The following is a 24,870-nucleotide window of genomic DNA, read 5'->3' on the forward strand; positions in this document are numbered from 1 at the left end:
TGCTTATGGAGGTGCAGGGAAGGGCCACTGAAGAGGCAAGGTCACACGTGTGCGTGCGTGCACGTGCGTGCGCTGCTGAGCCGTGGGGCCGAGAAAGGCCCTGGGCCCCGTGCATTTTGAGCACAGTGCATCCCAGCTGGTGGCGTTTAACCTTCAGGGCACGTCTAGCTCGTGTGTGGCTGTGTGACTGAGAACGAAGCGGTGTTCGCCATTTGTGGGCGAGGCTTAGAATCAAATCTGGTGTAAGTGAGTTCAGGAAAAACACTGAAAGCAGTAGTAGTTTGAAACCCCATCTTTTGGGAGGAGACCATCCTATTGTCCTTTTTTTTTTTTTTTTTTAATTTTTTTTTTTTTTTCAACGTTTATTTATTTTTGGGACAGAGAGAGACAGAGCATGAACGGGGGAGGGGCAGAGAGAGAGGGAGACACAGAATCGGAAACAGGCTCCAGGCTCCGAGCCATCAGCCCAGAGCCCGACGCGGGGCTCGAACTCACGGACCGCGAGATCGTGACCTGGCTGAAGTCGGACGCTTAACCGACTGCGCCACCCAGGCGCCCCGCTATTGTCCTAATAACAGATGGGGACCACACGGAGCTGGTATGGACCGATCCCTAGCGGCCAGGCTGGTCTGACTCGTGTCGGGCTTTCTGTTCAACACAGAGACTACTTCCAAAGCAACCACTGCCACCAGCGCTGGATATTGGCACAGGCTTGGCCGGGGACGCCGAGTCCCCAGGAGAGCATTGAACCTTAGACATGAAAACGTCAGTCATGTGACTTGGCCACACACACAAAAAATGACCGCGTAGACGTTCATTTTTTTTAGGCCTGGGCAAGATGTTCATAAAGCTAATTGAAAGAAGCAGGATGGAGGGGCGCCTGGGTAGCTTGATCGGTTAAGCATCCGACTCTTGGTTTCTGCTCAGGTCACGATCTCTTGGTTCATGAGTTCGAGCCCCACCTTGGGCTCTGTGCTGACAGTGCAGAGCCTGCTAGGGATTCTCTCTGTCTGCCCCTCCTCTGCTCGTGCTCTCTCAAAATGCATAAATAAACATTAAAAAAAAAAATAAAAAGGATGTAGAACAGCAGCACAAGAGTATAATCCCACGTCTTGTTTTGTTCTTAAAAAACCCGAATCCTGCATGCACCTGTGTATCTGTGTGCGTGTAAACTCGTGTGTGTAAGATTACGGAGCAGGAATCACCGTGCTCAGTACCCGAGCGATGGACTTTGGGGTGACTTTAACTTTTTCTTTGTCCTTCTCTTCACATTCCCTGATCTTTCTCAATGCCCGTATCTCCTGTGGCAAAGTGACGAAGGGGTGAGGACGGGGGCGGTGCCACCGCTGCTCACCGCACGTGTGGGAGCACAGTGGCCGGGCTCCCGCGGCGGAAGCTGCCCGTGTGCGTCCGTGGGTGAAGCCGCCACCAGGCAGACACGGAGGCAAGATGAAGCCGTTGATAGAGGGACGCATCTCCTTTCTGGAGCGTCTGGCAGCTTTGTGAGGACGGAGAAGCCGCGTGGGGTCCCGTCTGGCTCCGTCAGCCGCCGGATATTAGCTGCCTGGGTGCAGGCCTCAGGCCTTCTTTCATCTGCTCTAATCGCCATTGTGATGTCTGACAATTATTACTTTTTCTAACACTTGACTGATATCAGTACTGATAAGGTGTCCTTTCCATAAATTTACAGGCATTGCTTTCTTGCCGGCTAGTATCTCTTATCTCCTTGGAACCAATATTTTTGGGATGCTCGCACACAAAATGGGGAGGTAAGATGAGTACCGCATGCTCTCGCTCTGTCGGAATAATGTCGTTCTGTTAAGCCAGTTCTGGGTGTTTCGACCTGAGTTTTCATAAGTAATTGTCCTGATTTCTGTTGAAAATTTGGCAGGGGTGGGGGGTGGGAATGGGAGCGGTCGTTTATGGAAGGTGCTTTTTTGTTCTTTTGATAGGTGGCTTTGTGCTCTTCTGGGAATGATAATTGTTGGAATCAGCATTTTATGTGTGAGTAAAAGACCTTCCTTGACAAGTGGTAGTGGTCTCGAAAGAAAACTTTCGCTTTGGGCAAGAATCACCAGGAAGCATTTTAGAGCAGAGTGAAGTTTGTTGTCTGATTTTTATTTTTATTTTTATGTTTTCAGTGTTTTTTGTTTTGAGAGAGAAAGTGCACCTAAGCAGGGGGAGGGGTGGAGAGAGAGAGAGAGAGAGAGAGAGAGGAAGAGAGAGAGAGAATCCCAAGCAGGCTCCACACTGCCAGCGCAGAGCCTGACGTGGAGCTCGAACCCACAAACCGGGGAGATCATGACCTGAGCCGAAATGCAGAGCTGGTCGCGTAACTGACTGAGCCACCCGGGCGCCCCAATATTTGGTTTTATTACATTTTCAATTTTCCTCCAATTTTTTATCCTCTTAAACATATTGGACCAGCTTCTCCAAGGGATACATTTACATTCTAGGTCAGCTGCAGGTTATTTAGGACGGTTGGTTGCATAGTTATATTTCACTTCCCCAACCCCCCATCATCGTCAATATTACAGTGTCTTTAAACACTTTGAGCCGACTAGCCTGAAACAGTAGCAAGATTTTTTTTTTCTAGAATAACACATCTTCTACCAACAGCCGGTATCTACCCCCAAGTGAGGCCTTCTGGCTCTTGTCGGGAATGGAGCGTGGTCCGGGCTGGTCTTAAATACAGCAGTTAACGAGGCTGTTCTTGGTGGTCACAAAACCCATTTCAGGTTCGACTTCTGAGATCTTGGAGGACCCAGTTCTCCCCAGACCCCATCCTCCTCCTTCCCCCTAGTTCCTACTTCAGAAGGGAACACACAAACCAGGCCAGAGAGGACCCATCTTTAGGCTTTTCCCAGAAGCTTTACGTTGGATGTCATGATTTTAGTGTGACGGGTATTTCCTCTTACAGATTCCTTTCGCAAAAAACATTTACGGACTCATAGCTCCTAACTTTGGAGTTGGTTTTGCAATTGGTAAGTCACCTGTAGAACTTTCTTTTCCCCATTAGTCAGAAAGATTTTCTCTTATTGGGGCAGACTATCTATCGTTCCTCAACCTAAAACTTCTAGAGCTCGGGAGGAGGCTGTGGGCTGCCAAACTCAAGTACTGCCTGTCAGTTGTTTACAGATAGATACCTGCCCTCACATACTAGTCCTTTATTTTCTGAAAGCCAGTATTTGTATAAACCCTGCTATTTACAGAAGCAAACGGATACTCTGTTGCTGCCCTTGGGCAAACAAGAGAACCCCCTCACTCAGAGCCACCTTTGTTTGGGCTCAGATCTGTGCACAGATGAGAACCCCGGGGACAGAGACTTCATGTATATTTTTATAAGGTCTGGTACAGTAAAGGTGGCCTGGTGTATCAACGGCCACCCGTGCTGCGGGAGTTTTCACTGGCAAAGGGGACGGGGTCTTTGGATGTGAAGAACCATGTATGCTGGAAACAATCTTGTTAATATTTTGCATGAATAGGATACCTTTGTCTTTCATTTATAATATACAGATTGGTGGTCATAAAAGTAAGGGCTAAATCTGTCACAATTGCCAAAGGCAAGAACTGAAGCTTTGAGGGGTGCAGTGGAAAAGACAGAAGGGAGCCTTTGGGGGTTCCCCGGGTGGGTTAGGTTTGCCCTCCCACAGCACCTCATGGCTTCGGTGACAATTGGAATTCATTTTTGAGCTCCCGGGGGCCCGTCCCACTCTTCTTTCCAGTTTGTTCACCCCGTCCCCGTCCCCAGCACGCGGCACATACTAGGTGATCAACAAATACCGATTGAATGAAGGAACGTCCCTCCTCTTCCAGCCTCTAGTAGTAGGTGGAGGTGAGGGAATGGACGTTTGACTGGTCTGCTGGTGGTGCCCACAGATGGGGTCTCGTTTTAGCTGATTGTTACCAGCCCCATTTTATGGATGGGGAAACCAGTGTTCAGCTAGATGAGGAACGGCCGTGCCCATCCCGCCAGGGACGTGAGCCCAGGACTCTGAACACACATGCTTTTTTCCTTTATTCTTTCTTTATTCTGCCTGTCCCTGACTGTTCACGAGCTAGGAGATTCTGATCCCGGCCTTAGCGGTGGTGATTGTTTGTTTAAGCCCCCGGGTTGGCAGACCTCTTTCAGTCTGTTCTCTGAGCAGGGCACGGTGACCCCTCAGACGCCCTCGTGTTCTGATTCCTTCCCATCTTCCCTGATACTTTCCAACTTATTCTCATAGTCCGAGTGTGAGGCTGAGGTGTAGATGGGGAGGGGAGTGTGTGAGGCTTGTAGGTGTGCCCCTTGAGGGAAGGTGAGGGGCTGTGGAACCCGGAGAGAGTTAATCTGGAAAGCACCAGCTGGAGGAAGGCGAGGGGCCACACAGCCAGTAGCCAGCACCCCACTGGATGTGAAGCCTGGTCTGTGAGTCACCAGAGGACGGGGCGCCCTCTGCTGGAAGGTGGGGCCTTCAGACGGTGGGGGCCAGGTGGGGCCAGCGGGAGAACAGGCACAGGTGGCCTGGGTTCCAGCCCCAGCCCCAGTGACCTGCAGCCTGTCTTCAGTGAAGGGTATGCCTTGGGGAGCCTGCCTTGAGACTCACAGGTGGTGATGACAGAAGGGGAGCCGCTGGCGGGGTGGGGGGTCAGGACACTGATACTCCCCGCGTTTTCGGGCTACGTCGGTTTTCTGTAGACCGTGTTCCCTGCCCGTCCACAGGAATGGTGGACTCCTCAATGATGCCCATCATGGGCTACCTGGTAGACCTGCGGCACGTGTCTGTCTACGGGAGCGTGTATGCCATTGCGGACGTGGCCTTCTGTATGGGATATGCTATAGGTAAGGAAGGACCCTGACCTTTCACAACAAGCTTTTATCTTGATGCATGATAATGCCGACCGGAAACTGTTTAAACTTTGGTGTCTTTCTGTCTGGGAGGCATCTGGAGAGAGCTTTATCTCCTTCTCTGTTTCCTGAAAGGTCCTTCGGCTGGTGGGGCTATCGCAAAGGCGATCGGATTTCCGTGGCTCATGACGATTATTGGAATAATTGATATTCTTTTTGCTCCTCTCTGCTTTTTCCTTCGAAGTCCACCTGCCAAGGAAGAAAAAATGGTAAGAGAATTTTAGGACGCAACTCCAGTGTTTCTTGATCATGTTGGCATGGTCTTCTGGATGGTTCCTTCGTGGCTCAGTTAGAAAGTGGATTTCTGCTCCTTTGGGACAGAACTGCCCAAACATAAAGGGTCAGAGTTCTTTTGGCGTTTATACCGCATAGGCCATGCTTCTTTTACTGTATCAAACATTAGGTTTATAAATGTGAAGAATGAGGTGATGTTTTGGTACATAGATTAGCGGTCTGTATAGCTCTTTTGTCAACCAGACATGGAGTAGTTACATGTAATTGCCTTTAGTTCTTGAAAATCTTGAACATAACTTTTTTTCCTTCCTGCACCGAGTCCTGAGATGAGCCATTTTGGGTGCCGTTTGCTTTTCCCCTAAGCCTTACGGCTTTCATTAGTAGTGTTTTCGTTCTCACTGCGTAGGATTCTGGAGATGGTTTTGGTGTAGGTAACAGAGCGTTTTGGGAAACTATCGTATATGTACCTTTGGGCACACGTGAGCGTGTGTAACCTTTAAATTCGCGGTTTCATAACCAGAATCATAACTAAATGATATGGTATCGAGGATAAAGTGTTTAGAACTTACTGGTTCTAAAGTTGAATTTCAGAATCATTTTAATCATTTAGTCATTTTAACCTGATGAGCATTCATCCCTGGTGGTGGTGTTGCTGGGTTTTAAAACCTCCCGTGGTGGCAGACCCTCGTCTAGCAGGATGAGAGTGGCAGGTTAAGTTAAGAACGAAGGAGATAACGGAGGCGAGGGGAGATGGTGTTCTTGTGATGAGTGGATATGAGGTTCACTTGTGATGTTCTCTTGGGGGCACATCAGAAGTTCTTTCTGACAGTTGAATGGAAATGGGTCTGACGCTTTGGCATTTCTTGAACTTCCCTGTTACGATTTTCCCCAAAGAGTGGGTCTAAAAACAGACACAGACTCTAAAGTTAGGTTACGTGCAGCCTTTATTTGTCTGGGGTGTTCTTTGTATTCATTAATTTGTTCAATATATTTTGAAAATATTTTCAGAAAAAGAGTATATTCAGCACTGATCACTCTATCGTGTGCCCTTTATTATATAGGATTTAACTGGATAATTTGGTATTACTCATGACCCATTTGAAAGAAGAGGAGTGGAAGGTGTGGAAATATTCCGATGGAAATCACCTCTTCTTTCCTTCCTCTTGCTTACATGGCCCCACTTCTGAGCAACCGTAGCACTTTACTGTTCATCCTACCCGTCTCCTCGCCTGAGCCCCGCATGGTAGCTTGCCCAAATCGGGGTCGGAAAAGGGGGTTACTCCCAACCCTTTTTGGACCAAAAAACACAAAGACAAAATCGCCTACAAGTTCTTTCACCCAGGAGACTGTTTAATAAGATTCTTGGGAAGTAATGAAGGGCTAGTGGCGGCCTTGGAGCCACACTGTCATGTGGGGACAGGATAGCATCTCCCTTACTGGGTTGTCGTAAGGATTCAGCCAAGAATCCCAGAGTGCTTAGCCCTGTGCTTAGTACACAGTGGATGCTCAATAAGTGCGTTACTATTTCCAGCACCACCTCATGCTGCTTTCCTGCTTCTGCCTAACGCCCTGATTTACTGTCCGCCCAGAGGCCCCCTGGTGTCCCCCCCTTTCGCCCTCCTGTGAGGCGAGAGCTTCCTTTTGCTCCTGAGACCTCTGAACTGCTGAATGGGCTTCCTTAGCCAAGCAGCAGACGTTAGTGGCCCCTGTGCCGTGTGTCGGTGTCAGTGTGGTGGCTTATCTGAGGTGTTGGAAGAAATAAGTGAGGTCAGGGGATGGGGGGTAGAGGGGGACAACCCCCCTGGGCCAGCTGCTGCCCTGGAGTCCACGTGATGACTGGCAGAAGGCCGACCTCAGCACCCTTTCTCTTCCCTCGTGTTAAATCAGCGCTTTTGTTCATTTAAAAAGCGAAATGCCGAAGGGAGTGGAAGAGACAATCTTGAAAGGCAAGGCAGCAAAAATTGTAGGCTTCCCGAAAGGCACTTTCGCTGCCAAATGTCAAAAATCCGTAATAAGTGCCTAGCAAGATGAATCATTAAAAACCTGAGAAAATGTGCATCTCGCTGCCCGTCACTGATGCCCATAATTGAAGGCATCACATTGGATTCCATTTGACTCGCGTAATGGTAACATTTGAGGGTGGCCAACAGCAGTTGCCTATTCCCTGAGCAAGCGGGGCAGGAAGACGCCTAATGGTAAGGGGGAGTGAGGCCGGGAGAGCAGTGTGCCAGGGAGGATCCAGAATTGATTATTGCTCACTTGAGAGAATCCAATACCGACAAGTGCGGGCGTTCAGGATCAGCAGTTACCAAAGGCAGGCGGGCAGATAAGCCTGAGCAAATTATTCTTTCATTAGGCGGCCTTCTGAATAGCCTTCAGCTATTTTATATTGAAAGATCTAAAGCTGTTTTCATGGGTCCCAAATCACACAATCGTGAACTAGCGTGAGAGCGCTTGAGTTTTTCTTCCGTTTGGTGTCCTCGACTACTGGCTTTTTTTGTTTTGTTTTGTTTTGTTTTGTTTTGTTTTGTTTTGTTTTGTTGTTGTTGTTCCTCTGCAAGTATAAGAAATTCCACTCTACCGTTTGAGGACAACTGTGTTCTAGTTCTACGACAGTGACATGCAGCCCGTGATTCTCAGAGTACCCAGTTGAGGATGGCTGTGTGCTGGAATGGATATTTTTTCCAGGTTAAAGAATTATTTGTAAAGATAGGGCACATTTCTTACAACTTACTCTTGAAGTTTCTAGTGGTGGCCCAGACAGGAAAGTAGGGGTTTGGGATTGCAGCTTGCTTTTCCTGGGTGGCTCCGGGCTTTCTCCTCATTGTTCCAGGGTCCTTCCAGCCACCCTGTTTTCTGAATGCAGGGGCCAGGCGAGGACCTGAATATTATCATCTATTTATAGAAATGGGTCCCTCTGTGGGGCATTTATGTAGTTGATGTGCAAAACCCTCACCATTTTTTTTTTTTTTTTTTTTAAGATACAGTAAATAAAACTTTCTAGCATTCAGGCCTGGTAGCTCTCAAAATCTCGAAGCCTGGAGGGCTTACTGTTCAGCTTTTATTGTCTCAATATTCCAGCTGTGTATTTGCTTCATTTATATACTTCATTTAGTCCAACAAGGCTTTTACCACTTTGAAGATCCTCACTCTGTGTCTGATAAGAAACCAGGCATCTGGCAGGGGCTGGGGTTCAGCTCTCAGTGACTGGGCTCTGCTCGGAGTTCAAAGAACTTCCTCCTTTCTCTTTTCAGTCTGGAGTCAGACACGCCTCTGTTGCCCAGCAGTGGCACGGAGAGCTGGCTTAAATTACCCGGCGGCCCTCGTGGCCCCCCATGCACTTGATTTACCAGCTGCATCCTGTTCACGCCTCTCTCTTCCTGGCCCTTTGGGAATACTACGTATGCTGCCTGGCTTCTTTGGTCATGTAGACGTTATTATAAAAATAGAACTGCCATACAGTCGTGCCCAGCGTTAGGTTTCGGGGGTCCTTAAGTCTGCATATATGCAGAGTCAGGTCTAATGATGGTTGAACCAAGAGAGAGAAGGTGGTTATGAAGAGGGTCGAATGATGGCCATCCGTCCCAAGGCTGTCTTACTGCCTGTGGTTCAGAGGTCAAGGTCCCTTGCCTGGCATTCAAGGCCCTGCAGTCTGGTGCCGGGTGGGCCTTCTAATTAACATCTCGCTGTGTGTACCTCATCATCAGACCTCTGTGGTGGCCAGGACGGCTTCCTTAGTGTCCCTGTTTTACATAGTGTCTCCTTTAGTAGATGATCTATGCTGTGCTCACATCCAGCTCCTTTGCTGTGCACACCCTTTCCGCCCTTCGAGGTTCAGCTGGTATCCTGTCTCTTGTACAGCTTTCCCTGAGCACTTCATCCACAGCAAGCGTTTCCCCTGTGAGCGCTGTGGGACTTGCCCTTCCTATGCAGTAAGGTCACTGACCTGCTGGTACAGGACCTTGGGGGCATGCAAGCAGGTGCCCAGCGAGCCGTCGTCAGCCGTAGGGCCCTCTGTAGTTCTAGATGATGCCACATCACTGAGACAGTGCTTCTCCTAGCGTGTCGACACCATTGTCATGAAGGGTTAGGGACCCGACTGGAATTTCATGTTTAACTCTCCCTTCCCCTCGCCCCCCTGTTGATTCTCGATATTTCTTTGAGGATCACTAACCTGGGGAGAGGAGATGTGCTCTTTGGGGGTTAAACGCTGGGAGAATGGTGCTGGGGTACCATGTCTGTTGCTGCAGTTACTTAGTTTTAGACTTTGAGCTCTTTATTAAATACACGTATCAATTCACTTGGCAAAAAGTATAAAAACAGTGTTAAATTTTGCAGCTGACAGTTTGAGCTGGCGGCCTGACTTATAGGGTCACGGAAGTCCTTTATCTTAACATGTCACCCAGGCAGATCACTGTAGATTCTCTCAGGAAATGATACACGGGTTAGCACTGAGGGGAGTTACAGAAGGTCTCAAATGTGTGGAGCGGGACCTGGGGGGTGGGGGGCGGGGAGTAGTGGACAAACACAAAGATAGGTTTCAGTGGGCTCATATCAACAGAGAAATGTCTCCATGTAGATTTTCACACCGCACAACAAGGTCTTGGGGGAATTATTTACTTGGAAGAAAAGTCCAGAAAACACACCTGATGGGAGCATCTCCTTCAGTTGCACGCAGCGTCCCCTTGCCGTGCTCTGGCCCTTTTCTGCCTCCGCCCCGGAGCCCCTCGAGAGTAGACCGCGGCATAAGGCTGCCTGGCACGCATCTGTCCCCTCCCAGCGGTGCATCCCTGGTCATGTTCTTTGATCTCTGTGCCCGCACAGGGTTACCCGCCTACCAGGTGGGGCTCTCGTGGAGCTGCGGTGTTGTGGCAGGAATGCTCAGCGTGGTCCCGGTCTGATAAGGGACGGCTGTCTTCTCAGACTACATGTTTGGTCTGCACACTTTCAAGAGAATAATGACTGCATGGGTTTATCGATTGAGGATCAATGCACTGTTTTTACATTTTTAGTGACAGTGAGAAGGCATAAGATTTTTATGGGCATCAGAGGAATTTTTTTTTTTTTTTAAATCCTACATTTGGACAAGCGGAAGACCTCTAGGATTTGGAGGAGGGGTGCTCTGGAAATGCCATTTATGAAAACGTACGGGCCCTGTGAGGTCTAGTGCAGGGAAATCTAAGGGACCGTGGCTGTGGTCTGAAAATACTGGAAGGGCAGCCTGCGAAGATGGCTCCAGTCAGAACCAGATCCACATACATACACAGTGGAGGCACATTTCCAGCGTGGGAGTTTGCCTCGTTAAGGACAGAGCGTGCCAATTAAGGGTGTTGCCACAGTGAACAGCTGGCGCCGTGTGACTCCAGCATCCCCCCAATTCCGAGATTCCAAATAGAATTCCTAAACGGGGGCGCCCGGGTGGCTCAGTCGGTTAAGCGTAGAGCTTAGGCTCAGGTCATGCTCTCGCGGTCTAGTTCGAGCCCCGCCTCGGGCTCTGTGCTGACAGCTGAGGGCCTGGAACCTGCTTTGGATTCCGTGTCTCCCTCTCTCTCAGCCCCTCCCCCACTCATGCTGTCTCTTTCTCTGAAAAAGAAACATTAAAAAAAACCACAAAACTTCCTAAACGTAACCCGCATAAGCCCTTGCTGCATGGCTTTAGGGTGCCCGCGACCCAGGCGGAACCCACTTCCACAGTCTCTCCCGTTGCCTGGGATCCTCCTGGAGCGTCCAACCCTGCAGCTTCGGGGCCAGGCAACCTGGCAGTTGCAGCCAAGGACTGGTTCCCACGGGGTGGTGCCATCTACAGCCTTCAAACTAGTGATCCTCAAAAATGGTAGGTTGAAACCATCTTATCTTTGTGAAACAAGATCACCGTATGTGCACTCTGCTGTCTTTCAGGCTATTCTCATGGATCACAACTGCCCCATTAAGACAAAGATGTACACCCAGAATAACATCCAGTCGTATCCGATAGGTGAGGATGAAGAATCTGAAAGTGACTGAGATCCTCAAAAGTCGTCAGAGTATTTATTTGTACAAAACAGTGTTACCAGTGAAATGACTCCTCCAGAACTTAGTCGCACCATCGTCCCTGGCGAAAGCCAAACAACCAAAGGTTATTCATTCTTCTCCGTGGTTGTGATCGATTGCCAACAGCCTTATAAAGAAAAAGCAGCTTTTCTAGGGGTTTGTATAAATAGTGTTGAAAACTTTATTTTATGTATTTGATTTTATTCAATATTATACAATATATTTTGACGAAATATAGTGTAAATCTATAAATATTTGAATCCAAATCAAATATAATTTTTAAAAAACTTACATTCATAAACACTTGGGCAAAAGAATCGTATATTTTTTCTGAATATTGGTAATGGGTGTTCAAAATTAAAGCACACATTATCTCCGAGACACTTCCAACACTGAGAAACCAGAAGGAAGTCTGAAAAACAGAATCAAGTAAGACAGCATATTATGATGTGACGCTGCGTGTGGTTAACTTGTAATTACTATCAACATATTTATGAGTTAAAAGCTAGTTACCTCAAATGCAGAGGACAGGAACTTGGGTCCGTCATCTTATGGACTTACCCATAAATCGTAGCTGGCATTAGTTTTCTGTGTAACCATCTACCTGGAAACAGATGGTTTCAAATTACACGTTTACAAGTCACGTAATTTGGTAATTTGGCACTAGAGCCAGAAGGAGAAAACTAGAAAATAGTCCAAAAGCGGAGAAAAGCACCCAAAGTATAGTTGTAGAACTAGCTTTCCCTTTAAGATACATACTGGATTGTCTTACTGGATGAAAGAAAAGTGAGGGTAGAGATCCCTTATACAGACAAGATTAAGCAGGATCGCTATATTAACGTCTCGTTCAAGTTTTAGACATTTAAAAGGCTGATCGCTGCTATGATGTGAAAAAATCAGACCACGTACCTTTGACCTGTTAAGAGGCCATCCAAGTGTTTTCTAGGTATCTGTTAAATTTTCAACTGTAACTATTATTTTTTAGACTTCTGAAAGTTGTTTAAGTCGACAAATTTTAAAGGAAGATGGAGGAAAGAAATCTTGAATCACATTAGGGAAAACAGGTTAAAAAAAAAAAAAGTGGTCAGGACACATCCCCTTTCAAAGACAGAAAAACCCCAAACATCTAGAAAGGCGTATGTATTCTCGTGTCTAGTGTTGTGCAACGTGGTTTTTCTAAGCATGACATTGATGTGCCTTTTCAACAGCAAATAACTGTGTTAATAGTATCGTCAAAGTCAGTTGACATCAGGTTTTGTAGGAGATGTGGAGTGCGCAGATAGTGTAGAATGTCGCAAATACTTGTGAACTCTGTAGCTCTGTAATCAGAAATTACCTAATGTCTGTTCTTTGTTAAGCTAATACTGTGTTTCTGTTAACTTGGACAAGGAGCCAAGAACTTGAGAACGAGGACTCCTCAACCTCAACCTTGTAATTCTCTACAAGTAGCTAATCCGGTTTCCATTTGCTTTAGGAAGCTTTTCTGTGGGGTTTTGAATGATTTGAAATCTGGTTTTCAAGGGCAGCGATGGAAGCAAATGAACGTCACATACTTGCCTTGGGCAACTTAAATCTGTGCCTCTGTAAAAAGATGGATGGGGAAGCGCTCTCCTATGGTGAACCTAAAACCGCGGGATTGTTTTCTCCCACAGGGGAGACCCCCCCTTGGGGAACGTGCTACAGGTTTGTGGCTCTCCCTGACCACAATGCTTTATTCCAATTTTAGTCTTGCCTCTAAGGCTTCAGTCTCTTCAAGAATGACTGGCAGAGGCATGCCCACTGTTGATCTCCAGAGAGAAGACAAAAGAGACGGGAGTTTTTCAAAACTGTTTTAGCAGCAAAGGTATCCATTATATCTGAGGGGGTAAAATTGCAAGGTCTTTTATAGGACTGATATCCTGGGGTTAGCAAGACTATGAAGTGACGCTTTTTTTTTTCTTCTTTTAATGTATCCGAACAAAGAACATACAGCTCCCTGAACATTTTATTTTTTTTGAGCAGAGGTGGGTCATGTTTGTACCTGGCAAACAGATACAAAACCACTAATGAGGTAGCAAAGAATATTCAGTTCTTTCGACTGCTAAGTGTATGTGCCTGTTTTAGCTCGTTTCCTTAATAAATCTTCTGAACACTACTGTGCCTGTTTGTATTTCTTTATAAACCAGACATTATCGCTGGAATAAAATACACTTTAAGGTATTGTCTTGACTGTGAATACCTAATTAGGAACTATTCTTCTCTGCTTACAGGCATCAGGTAAATTTCACTCCAGGTTAGTCTGAAACCCTACTTTTTGGCTTTGGAAACAAAATTTGCTTTCAACTGAAATCTGTAACTAGTCACGTAATATCCTTGTGGAAAAGCCCAGTAAGTTATCCCTGCATTTCTAAGGTTAGATTGTTTTCCTGACTGCTGTGAACAAGTACATCTGATGAAAGTAACTATAATTCACAGCATAATTCTGATTCCCAAATAATGCTAACACGTTGTTCAGCTTGTCTAACCTAATCCTCCATCTAAATATCAGAAATGCAGAAAACAGTCTAATTCCTAATAGGGTTAAGAAAAAACAAAACAAAACACCGGAACTTAATGCTTTTAGGCTGATTTCAAACTAGCAATTTTGTTCAGCAAGAGAGGACTTTGTGAAGACATTGTTTGCGTGGCCGAATTCTACCCGGCGATGATTCCAGAGATGTAGCCAATCCCCTCGTTCAGAGGTTAGCAAATGAAGATATTCTTGTTTTCTGTGGTAGTTCTTTTTATTATTTTTAGCTATTGATAACATAGCATGGCAGCAAGATTACATCAGGAATGTAATAGAATACAATTATTTGAGAAGCCTTACCCCTCACTACCCCTAGGGTGCTTATAGTGACCCCCCCTCCCCTGCACTCAAGTACAGCCATGATGCCACTACCTCAGTAGATATAAAAATATTGCACTACATTAAAGGTAGATTTTACAAATATAATCAGCAGCATTACCGAGCTTTTCGTAATTGTGGTTCTACAGAGTTAAATACTTTTGAAACAGGAGATTTTTAGGAAACCAAGATTTTGCGTTATTCCTGCAGCTCTTTTCAAATGCACCAGCTTCAGCAGCATGCCTGGCTGTCACTAAAGCTTCTGTGGTGTCATCCATCCATCAACACCAGCCACTTACACTGACCTTCCAGGTTATCACCGGTAAGTTATGTCTTTATAAAAGTTGGTTATTACGTTGGGCACACTGTTTCAAGCATATGTTACAGAACCATTTTTAGCTTTCAGAGAAGTTGGTGTATAAAGACTTCTACAGCAGCGTTCATTTAAAATGCGAGCATGCTTAACTAAACAAAACGGGATACACAGACTTTTGTTCTATAAACTTGGCCAATAAACGTATTTCCTAATATTTCACTTCATAAAAAACAGCAAGAATGAGAACTGGCCATTGATTCTAAAAGTGGAATAACTTTTCTACCCTCAAACATGTTTCTGTGCTCCGTAAGAGTCGTACTCTTTTTGAATAGCTTTTTACTGTTTGGAGCACTTTTGCCGTTCTGTTCTCCTCACGATGATCCTGTGAGGTAGTTAGTATTGTCTGTTCCTACTTCGGAGCGGGGGAGACTGGCACAGAACACTCTTGTGCTTAGTTCACTCGTGGCCACTGGAAGAGTTTGAACTTAAACTTTCATCTGGAGTCCTAGGCTGGAGACCTGGACCAGAACCCTTACTAATTTACTATGCCATCAAAACTGTCCCATCTAGATTCAAAATTATGTCAGTTTTTACTATGGATCAATTATCAAAGTAGTTCCCCACAGAAGGAAAATAGACCTATAAAAGGCCAGAACTTGTGTGGTATAACCAATAGTGGCCACGCGTTACTGGGGTCTACACGACGGACCGAGTATCCAAATAGATCCTTGTCATCAGAGAACTGACCCCAAGTCCTATGTACTGTACTGTTAATTTTTGTTTTCATTTTTTAAACGAATGAAGACAGCACTGCAGAAGCACCTGGAGGAATCACTACTCCTTTAACCTGCAGCAGGTCAGAGAAGCAATAAATAAATCTATCTTGCGCGATTCCTCTCCTTCACAACATCCTCCCGCACGAAAAGGTTTCTAAAACAAAACAGCCAAAGTCAGTTATCAACACGGTCATTTTAAGAACAGGCCTCTGAAACTTCATCCTTGACATGCTTTATTTCCCATGGGAGAACTAAAGATGGAAAAAAAAATCATAAATGTTCAGAACTTCCATTTAAAAGGAGAAAGCATCAATCAACCTTTTAAAAGATTAGATTTCAAAATCCTACCAGTTACTGTTTTTTAGTGATCTTGTCTAAAAAATTCTTGCCCAACTGCATTCTTTATTCCCTATTACGTTTTGTTTTGCAATGCAACCTCTTCAAATTAATAACTATATTCTCACTAAAACTGCACAAAAACTAGAAAAAAATTCACAGGATAGAAAGCAAGCAATATATGTAATTGTTTTTTCTTTTTTTCTTTTTTTAATACTAAATCAGTGTAACTGACTAAAGCCACAGCATCGGCTTTTGTTACATTTGGCGAAAACACCCCCCCCCGCCCCCCAAGCCCCAAAACAACAAAAATCTCGAGCAAGTGGAGATGATAAACTTCCTAACACAAAGATTCAAAACCTGTTCCCTCAGTGATTGCTGTTGTCAATCTGGGCAGCAAACTCATTAGAACCGTGATGGAAATGAAAACAGTTCAAGAATTTGGACAGTATCCTACGTAACACTAATTCAGAAACTAAGATGAAGAAAAATAACACGAGACATCACACATACATAAACATGAAAAGTTAGCTTACATAATTACATAATTAGAAAAAGTTAAAAATAAATTAGTAAAAATAAATTCCCAGTATAAACCCAAAAAAGCATAGCTATAAATGCAATCCGAAACAACCATTTTAGTGAGCTGGTCACTGTTTTCGCTGGAAAACCACCTTTTTCACTCTTGTTCCTACGCAAGCAAATGACTGTGGAGCAGTGGGCCGAAGTGCTTTGTAAGAGGGTTTAAAACGTGGTTTATCTGTGGTACTTTAGATGCGACTTTTCCCCAATCACTTGAGAGTATTTAAGCGGGCTGTCAAACAGACTCGGATGGGCCAAACAAGCCCTCTGATATGCTGCTGAATGGCTGGGAGTCGATCAGCTGGGTTATTTCATTATCAAGATCTTCTTCTGTATCATCTGTGTACTTGCTTATTTTTTTGGAGGGCTGGTCTAAAGACAGACTTTCTAAAGATTCCAGGTCTTCAATGCCTGCTCTGTAGTGGATCATGAGAAGTGTCAGGGCTTGTAGTCTTTCACCTGATTTCGCCAGAGCAGCAGAAAGAAGTGATTTTTTCCTTGTATCGGTTGTTTCCTTTTCTTCTCTAACAAGGGAATTATTGTGTTCCAGCTCCTGGTCAATTTCATTCTGCAGTTTATCCAGCATGAACTCAAGTTTCTGGATCCTCTCCTCCGTAGGCAAACCCCTGTACAGATCGCGGCCGATTTCTTTAACTGCAATGAAAACGCTGTCGTCCAGACCACCCTCCTTTCTCACCAACTTTATTCCTGTGTTGTTTCCCCGTTTAGAAGGACTGTTCGGACCACACACCTCTGTGTCGCTGCCTTCGTTGTCTGATGTGTTGGGTGTGTGTTTTGGTGAAGGCTCCACCAGCTCAGTTCCTGGTTCGGAAAGGCGAGTTTTACTGACCTGGCGCAGATTTAGCAAACGGGAGCTCGTATTGATAATATGTCTTGTCAAACCTGTTGTTTTGTTGACGGACTTGCTAGCTTCAGCATCGACACGAGGAGGCAGGCCTAAGAAGCTTTCCTGTCCCTCCAGCCTAAGGTTTTTCAGGGTCCGGTCTATCCGCCTATCAGCTGCTCCGCAGAGAGGAGTCTCGGCTAGACACTTTTCCTGACATTTTTTATGGCAGACGTAAGCACAGAACATACACTGGGAGGCAGCTTTAGTCCACACTTTTTTCTTACAGTAATCACACCAAGTTGGGTTCTGGAACTGAGTATCCTGGAAACTGTGTTTGTTTTCTGTCAAGCCCATCTGTCCAACGAGATGCTCCTCTTTGGGTAGGGCAGGAACCTCTTCGATCAAATGGAGGTCTTTCTCTTTCTCTAAGTTAGGGACGACAGGGTGGTCTGGCTCTCCTTCTTTCAAGTATTTGAAGTGAATAGTAATGTCACCAAAGCAAAATTTGTCATTGAATCCCTTCTGCACACTCAGACTGCGCAGGGCGGTTCTCGTGACCATCGCCTTAGGTGAGGGGGCTTCCAGTCGGAACTTTGAAAAGTATTCCATGTTTGATGTTGCCAGACATCCTAGAGCCACGTCTTCAAGTTTCAGGCTAACGTGCCCCAGACAGATAAGACCCCCTAACTTGAAGGGATCCCTGCACCACAGGGCAACGTTTAAGTACCTGTGGCAGGCTTCTATGTCAAAGAGACAGGTTGCTCTGCTTCTGGTCCATTTTCCTAGCTTATTTCGGTAAGGGATTTCTGACGATTCCCATGTCTGGGGGTCATCTGAACTGTCCTTGGGAGGGCAGGAACTTTCTGATGGAAAATCTCTCACCACGTCTTGCTTTGCTAAAAACTGCTTCGATGCAGCCGCGTCTTCCGTGTGATCTGTAGTTTTTGCTTGCTTCTCAGCAGGTTTATCTGCAGGAGGAGGAGGCAGCACCTTTTCTGGCTTTTCAGCGGGCACATCTGGTTCTGTCTGACTCGGGGCGTCGGCAGAAGGCAAAGGGACTTTCACCTGTGGTCGTGGTGGGACGGGTGGTTTGAAAGTGGATCCTTGGGTGGGTTTTGACACTTGCGTCGGGTCTGTTACCTCAGAAGCTTTTAGGGCTGTGGGTTTATTTCCTTCTTTGCATGGAGGTTTTGGTGGGGGAGGGTGACTTCCTACAGCTAATTTACGGTTTAAAACCGGTGATATCGTTCCAAGGGGTTTAACAGAAAGCGTTGTTGGAGTACGTTTGGGACTGTGACTTAATGACGGTGCCTCATCTTTGAGCTCAGTTTGTGCTCGGACATCACCTGCCAGGTCTTCAAATTCAGAGTCCAAATCTCTGTTCTCAGCATCCGCTGCCAAGGCAGGCGTCTCCTCCTCATAGTTCGGTGGGCATGAGGCCGACAGGAAGTGTTCCTCCAGCTGTCCGAAATGATCCTGCAGGGCCGTGCCCTGGCCGACGGGCCTTTCGTAATACACCAGGACCCGGTCGCCGGCCTGCTTGATCAGCTTCAACACTTGCAGGGTAGAGGTGATTTTCACACCTGTCGAAAGATTTTAAAAGGGAAAATATGTAAATTACTGCAAGGAAAATCACCTAACTCTGCTGAATCGAACTGCCATCAGTTCAGGATTATGGAAAAGCAATACGTAATTGTGCCGCACGATCAAATTCTGAGACCAATGCTTGAAGTAAATTTAGCAAAAATACTTTATCATGAACAGCGGGCCCTTTCGCATATTTTTATTAACCCTACCCATCAAACTAAGCTTTTTGTCAGGATCAGAAAGAACAGGGAAGGCACAAATTGCTTTAAAGTTAAACAAGCTGGTTACTATCTGCAGCAATAGTATGAGCTTAAATTTCCCTCTTATTATGTTCTAATAGGTGCCACATGAACAGTTTGGAATTCAAAAGGTATAGAAAGACTTAGAGTGAAAAATCTCCCTTTTGCCTCTATTTTGCAACCATACTGTCCCATCCCTGAGACAATCAAAGCTAGTAGCTTCTCTAGTCTTCTCATCTAGGTTATCTTTAAGGCTCTCTGTTTCCCGCCCTCTTCCCACCCTGCCCCAAACGGTACTTATCCAAGCTACCCCTTTCTGTAGGACTTAGAAAAGGGGAGAAGGGGTCTTTGCTTTCCAAAGGTCTTAGGGCCACCCTAAATACATCAGAGTAACATCACCCCATCTAACAACCTGACCACAGAGTTCCTCAACCTAGATCCTCTCCTACATCAGCTACCCCGGCAAGACCATGCTTTAGACCTGGTTATCACTTGGAATTTTGCACACAGCGGTCTTTCACTTGCAGTTAATCCCTACCCACAATCTCCTGTTTCCCACCTCTTACGATCCTGTCTGCTACCTGAATGTTTTGAGGTGATTTCCAGGCCCAGTCATTTCTCCTTTGCTCTCCTGATTCAGCTGGTCTCCTGACACCACTTGCTCTTCTCCCCAGTACTAGTCTCAAGAGTTCACTGAGGTTCACATCAAGATTTCGGATTCTTTTGCCCTGCCCCTTTCCTCTTCTGTCACCTAGTGTTCTGAGCCAGCTTGCCAGCTCCATCTCCCTAGCACCAGCCGGCCCCCCCGAGCCCCCCGCCAAGATCTTTTATTTGGTAGGTGACCTCTCCTTATTTCCTGAAGAGATCAACAAGCAGCCACGTTTTCTCGCTCCCATTTTTACTAAGAACCCATCTGTGAGGACGGATCAGACTTGCGCCCTGGACCCTACTCCCCATCTCCTTCAGAACTTTGCTCAGCAGCTATCCTGGCTCATAGTTTTCTCTTCCTTCTCCTTTAAAACTTTCTTTGGGGCGCCTGGGTGGCTCAGGTCACGATCTCACGGCTTGTGGGTTTGAGCCCCGCGTCGGGCTCTGTGCTGACAGCTCTGAGCCCGGAGCCTGCTTCGGGTTCTGTGTCTCCCTCCCTCTCTGCTCCCCCCCCCCCCAACTCGTGTTCTGACTCTCCCTCAAAAATAAACATTAAAAAAATAAAACCTTTTTCTTGATTTTCCCAATTCGGTTCTGACCATCTCTGCTTTCTTTTTCTCCACCTGTATCTGCTCCTTGTACGCAAACGTCCTCATGGTTTCGTCTGACACAGTTCCCTTCCTTCTCGCTGTCTTCCCGAATCACGTTCACCGCAGTGGTTTCTCGGGTTGCTCTCCCCTCTTCTCCACTCTAGTCCTACATCCCTCACTACTTCTGGAGATCAGCACCTGGATGTTGATTGACGTGACCACTGCAGCATAGTTAAAAGCCCTCTATGACCTTCTCATTCTCCTGCCTTACGGGAATCAACCTGCCAGCCTCCCCGTTAACCCAATTTGCACCCCACAGACCTTCCCTGTCTTAATCACCAAACATAGTGCTCCCCACTTTTCCTAAAGCTTTGGCTCAAAAATCTTTAGCGTATGAACTCATCCACTGAAACCCAAAGCTTTCTAATGTGGCTCTTCATGATTCATCCAGGCTGCTCTTTCCCTCTAACCACACTAAGTTCCAGCAAAATTGTAGTCGGAAATGAACTACAGGTCCACCTGGTGAGCTGCAGTAGGGAAAAGTTCAATCTAAACTTGTTCTTTGTGACTTAACACCTGCCCTCATCTCTGCCCCAACCACCGGGACCTTTGTGGAGACAACCACTGTTCCTCCAGGACTAATTGGCCAAATCTGGGTTCCTTTTCTTTTGCTATGTTTCAAATATACACAAAAGCAGAGAAAAAAGAAAGAGAAACAAGAACAATGAACTCCATCATCATACTTCAAATATAATAAGCATTCTGCCAATCTTATTTCAACTACGCCAATCCCATTACTAAATATTTAAGAAAATTATATACCCATATAAGCAAAGTATCACTATAAACCACTATAAACCATAAATATACCTGCCCCTTACCTCAGTAAATATTTTGTTTTTACAAATGTTAGCTATAAAGGGTGACCTCTATTTTTCACTCTGTATACATTTATATTGCTTGGATTTATTTATTTTTGATAATATTTACTACGTATGTAACTGAAAACCTTTCATAAAAGGACATAGAGGAAAAAAAAAAATATATCCTGTAGGTAAAACCAGAACAAATTATACTGAATTATAGTTTTTAGCTGAGGGAGAATAAGCTGCTATGTTTCTGTTAAACAACTATTTAACAGAGGAGGTCTGTTTTATGGCTTTGCTATCCTAAGTGCCGATGACCCAGCAGTGGCATCTGGGGACTTGTTAGAAATGCAGAATCTTGGGGCCCCCTCCAGGTCCACTGAAGCAGAATCCATATTTTAACACCATGTCTGGGTGACTGGAATACACAAGAAGGTTGAGAAGTGCTGTTTATGACATGATCAGAGGATCTCCATGTGAAAACACTGACTTAGTTGGGCTTCTAGGTGTGCAACTAAATGATTTTCATTATTTTACTGTCATGATGGATTTGAATCGAAGGCAGAGTTTCGTTGACATGTAACTAAGAAAAACTTGCTTTAGGAACCGATCTACCTTGTTTATTATCTTAGCTGTCAGAGAAAGATACCACATTGTCTTTAGAAGCTCAGCTGTGACCAACCACGTGTTTAAGAAATCTCTTGACAAGCCTAGAATGGGGCGGCGGTAGGGGAGAGGTACTACAAAGGTCGGAAAAGGTTTGGACTTTTTCCCCGTTGGTCTGTACAGTGAATCCTACTACTTATTCATAAATGTGTATTATATATGTATTATATAAATACCCAAATAATCTGCCTATCAACAGAGTTTTATGCAGTGACCAGTCCAACTGACAGGAAGGCATGCAGGTGACACATTCTTCCACCAGCAATAGTGATTTAGGCTGTACTCTAATGACAGCACATTAACAAATGGCTGGCCATGGCTGGCCCATCAGGGACAATATAGAGCCATCAATATGGGGCCATAGGATAGTTCAAGTGTGCCCTCTTGGACAAGGAATATTAGTCTCTCTCCTGTTCATTATCTAGTCCTAAGTGATGAGGGTCATAGTGCTAATACTGTCAGTCTTAGCCCTACAGTAGTTAAGGTGGAGATGATACAGAAGTAATTGTTGACCCGCCCTTTCTTTCATATTCAATAAACGTTAGAGGAGTAGAAGGTGGGAAAGAAAGGAAAATTAGAGAAGTTTACAGATGAGTGGTCTAAAGATGAAGTCTTTTAAAGATTTATACACTAGGACTAAAATGTATAATTAGGACTAAAACGTCATATGTGCTCCCTTCAGATTTTTATGAATAAAGTCCTTCTCTTTCCAATATAAAAGTAACAGGCTCATAGAATGAAGATAGGGAAACTCCCACATTTGCTAATTTCTCTATGAATGCAAAGTGTGTTGCATATCAGTACAGTTACCTCCAATAGCAATGAGTCGGTCTCCCCGTTGAAGGTCTGCGAGTGCAGCAGGTGAGTTTGGGGCCACAGTCTCAATTATGACATGCCCAGCATACCCGTCAGTTGACTGGACAAGACGAAGCGTAAGTCCGACACTCTGTAAATTCCCCTTTATTAATTCAACCTTTGATAAAGAGAAAAAAAATGAAAACAGTCAATGAGCTCACGGAAGGGGAGTGAGAAAACATTAACCCACACCTAACGATACCATCCAGAACTGCTACCTATGTTGTACTTAATCTTAATAAAAAATTGAGATCCCGTTGTGAATGTAACTCTAAATCTTGTGTTTTTAAAAATTTTTTTAAAGTAGGCTCCATACCCAGTGTGGGGCTCGAACTGATGACCCTGAGATCAAGAGTCATATGCTCCACCAACTGAGCCAGCCAGGCGCCTCTAAATCTTGTTGTGAAACATAATGGGAAATATCTTCTATGTCATTAGATGTTTTTATGATGTATTGTTAAATTATCTTTGGGAGGGCAAAAGAAAAGAGTTTACATTTGTTTTATTAAGAGGTATCTTATTAATGAGATATCCTTTTCTAACTCATCAAGATCATTTTGTTTTCTAAACAAATGTCACCCAATTTATCAGTGTGTCCTAAGATTCACATTATCTGTGAACTAAAAAGACAACACCACATGTTATCTATCCTCATTCAAATTACTGATTAAAAAAAAAAAAAATTGAATGCTGCATCCTTTCAAGATGACAAGAATTCAATCTGTGTTTATTAAATAAATTACAGATCAGTCTAATTGTATTGTCATTTAGCCTGTGTTTCTCAGTTCTGGTCTTCAAGATATCTCATGAGGGTCTTTGCCAAATAACCTGCTGATACCCAAATATAACACTGTCTGTATTGCTTTAATAAATAAATTCCACTTAAAAGCTAGAAATTTAATTCTCCTACCTAATGGTGTTGGCCAATAAGAGAGACCTTACTGGAAGGAACTGTTTGGGTTTTTTGGTTTGTTTATTTTTGAGAGAGTGAGTGCAAGCAGGGGAGGGGCAGAGACAGAGGAGGATAGAGGATCCGGGGCAGGCTCTGTGCTAACAGCGGACAGCCCTCTGTGCAGCTTGAACTCCTGAAACTCATGAACCGCGAGATCCTGACCTGAGCCGAAGCTGGACACTTAATCAATTGAGCCACCCAGGCGTCCCTGGAAATTGTTTTTTAATATGGATGTTAACAGATTTTGCAGAGTTGCTTTTAGATTAAGGAGAATTTTAATCACATTATCCTCAAGAACTGGGAAATGAAGTCAAGTTTTTGATTATCTAAAGGTTTACAAACAAAAAACAACCCTTCCAAAAACGTATGTATTAGAATCTCCAAAAAACATTTGTCCAACCAATTTTTGCCTTATGATATAATAAATAATTACCTTATAATGTTAATAGTGTTTTTTCACTTAAGCCCTTAAGAATGCATTCTTTCAAATCCACAAACATAAATATATTTTTAATATACAGAGTGCCAAAGCTAAAGCTTACAATGTAATTTTTTTTCTAATATCAGAAAGTTAACAGTACCAAATGGGCAAGAAACTAAATTGTATGAGTCTGAGAAGTGTAAATTTTAAAAACTATCACTTGGAATGTGTACTTTTTTTTTTTTTTTGTGATTTACTCTTTGTTCTTAACATGGAACTTAAGGTTGATTTAAACAGCCAGGAATCAACCAATATAATTTAACATATTAATAAAACAAAGGAGAAAACCATGTAAATAATTCAACAGGATTATTTATAAATAATAAAACAAACAAACAAAAAACAACCAAAAAAAAAAAAAAAAAAAAAAAAACCAACCAAAAAAAACCCCCCAACATCCACTCATGATAAAAGTCCTGAACTAGAAAAGCAAGGGAACTCTTAAACCTGATTGTGGGTACCTACAAAAATCTGCAAGTAACATAATACTGAAGGTTTTCTACCTAAGATCAGGAACAAAGAAGGATTTCTGCTCGTATTATACCAGAGGATACAGGCAAGGTGATAACATAAGTTAAGGCATAAAGATTGGAAAGAAGAAAGAAATGGTCTTTATTTGCAGATAACATGACCTTCTACATGAGTAATCCCAAGAAATCTACAAAACAACTATTAGAACTAATAAGTGAAATTAGGTCACAGACTACAATGTCAATATAGAAAAGACAAATGAGTGTCTATTAGTAACAAACAATTAGAAAAAAAAAATAGACCAAATTTGTTTACAATAGCATAAAAAATATTTAGGGTTAAATTTAATGAAAGGTGTGCAGGACTTGTACACTAAAAACTATAAAACATTGCAAAGGAAAATTAAAGAAGACCAAAATAAATGGAGAAAGATACCACATTCACAAACTGGAAAACTCCTTACTGTTAAGATGCCAATTCTTCCCAAATTTATCTACAGATTCAAATGGAAACCTCTACAGGCCTTTGGAAAGGCAAAGTCAAAGAGAGGTAAAGGACCTAAATTAACCAAACCCGTCCTTAAATTGAACAAGGATGCAGGTTGTACACTCTCTGATTTCAAGGCTTACTACATACAGCA

At 44.3% G+C, this 24,870-nt stretch overlaps 2 protein-coding genes across 2 annotated transcripts in view; one reads left to right on the forward strand and one right to left on the reverse strand.

Moving 5' to 3' along the window:
• SLC18A2 (solute carrier family 18 member A2) overlaps positions 1 to 13,286 on the forward strand; it is a 39,650-nt gene extending 26,364 nt beyond the window's left edge. Inside the window, exons 11-16 of the mRNA XM_040486584.1 lie at positions 1,691 to 1,769; positions 1,953 to 2,004; positions 2,921 to 2,984; positions 4,703 to 4,822; positions 4,964 to 5,097; positions 11,021 to 13,286. Of these exons, the coding sequence (XP_040342518.1) occupies positions 1,691 to 1,769; positions 1,953 to 2,004; positions 2,921 to 2,984; positions 4,703 to 4,822; positions 4,964 to 5,097; positions 11,021 to 11,125 (554 nt within the window). The 3' untranslated portion in view covers positions 11,126 to 13,286. The remainder of the gene's footprint in view (positions 1 to 1,690; positions 1,770 to 1,952; positions 2,005 to 2,920; positions 2,985 to 4,702; positions 4,823 to 4,963; positions 5,098 to 11,020) is intronic.
• Positions 13,287 to 13,895: 609 nt separating this feature from the next.
• The window catches only part of PDZD8 (PDZ domain containing 8), an 85,496-nt gene continuing 74,521 nt past the window's right edge, over positions 13,896 to 24,870 (reverse strand). The window contains exons 4-5 of the mRNA XM_040486582.1: positions 22,282 to 22,444; positions 13,896 to 18,458 (exon numbers count right to left, since the gene is read on the reverse strand). Coding sequence (XP_040342516.1) covers positions 16,264 to 18,458; positions 22,282 to 22,444 — 2,358 coding nt within the window. The 3' untranslated portion in view covers positions 13,896 to 16,263. The remainder of the gene's footprint in view (positions 18,459 to 22,281; positions 22,445 to 24,870) is intronic.

Source organism: Herpailurus yagouaroundi, unplaced genomic scaffold, assembly GCF_014898765.1.
Source record: "Herpailurus yagouaroundi ecotype Mexico unplaced genomic scaffold, PumYag 163, whole genome shotgun sequence".
In the NCBI taxonomy this organism is placed as follows: domain Eukaryota; kingdom Metazoa; phylum Chordata; class Mammalia; order Carnivora; family Felidae; genus Herpailurus; species Herpailurus yagouaroundi.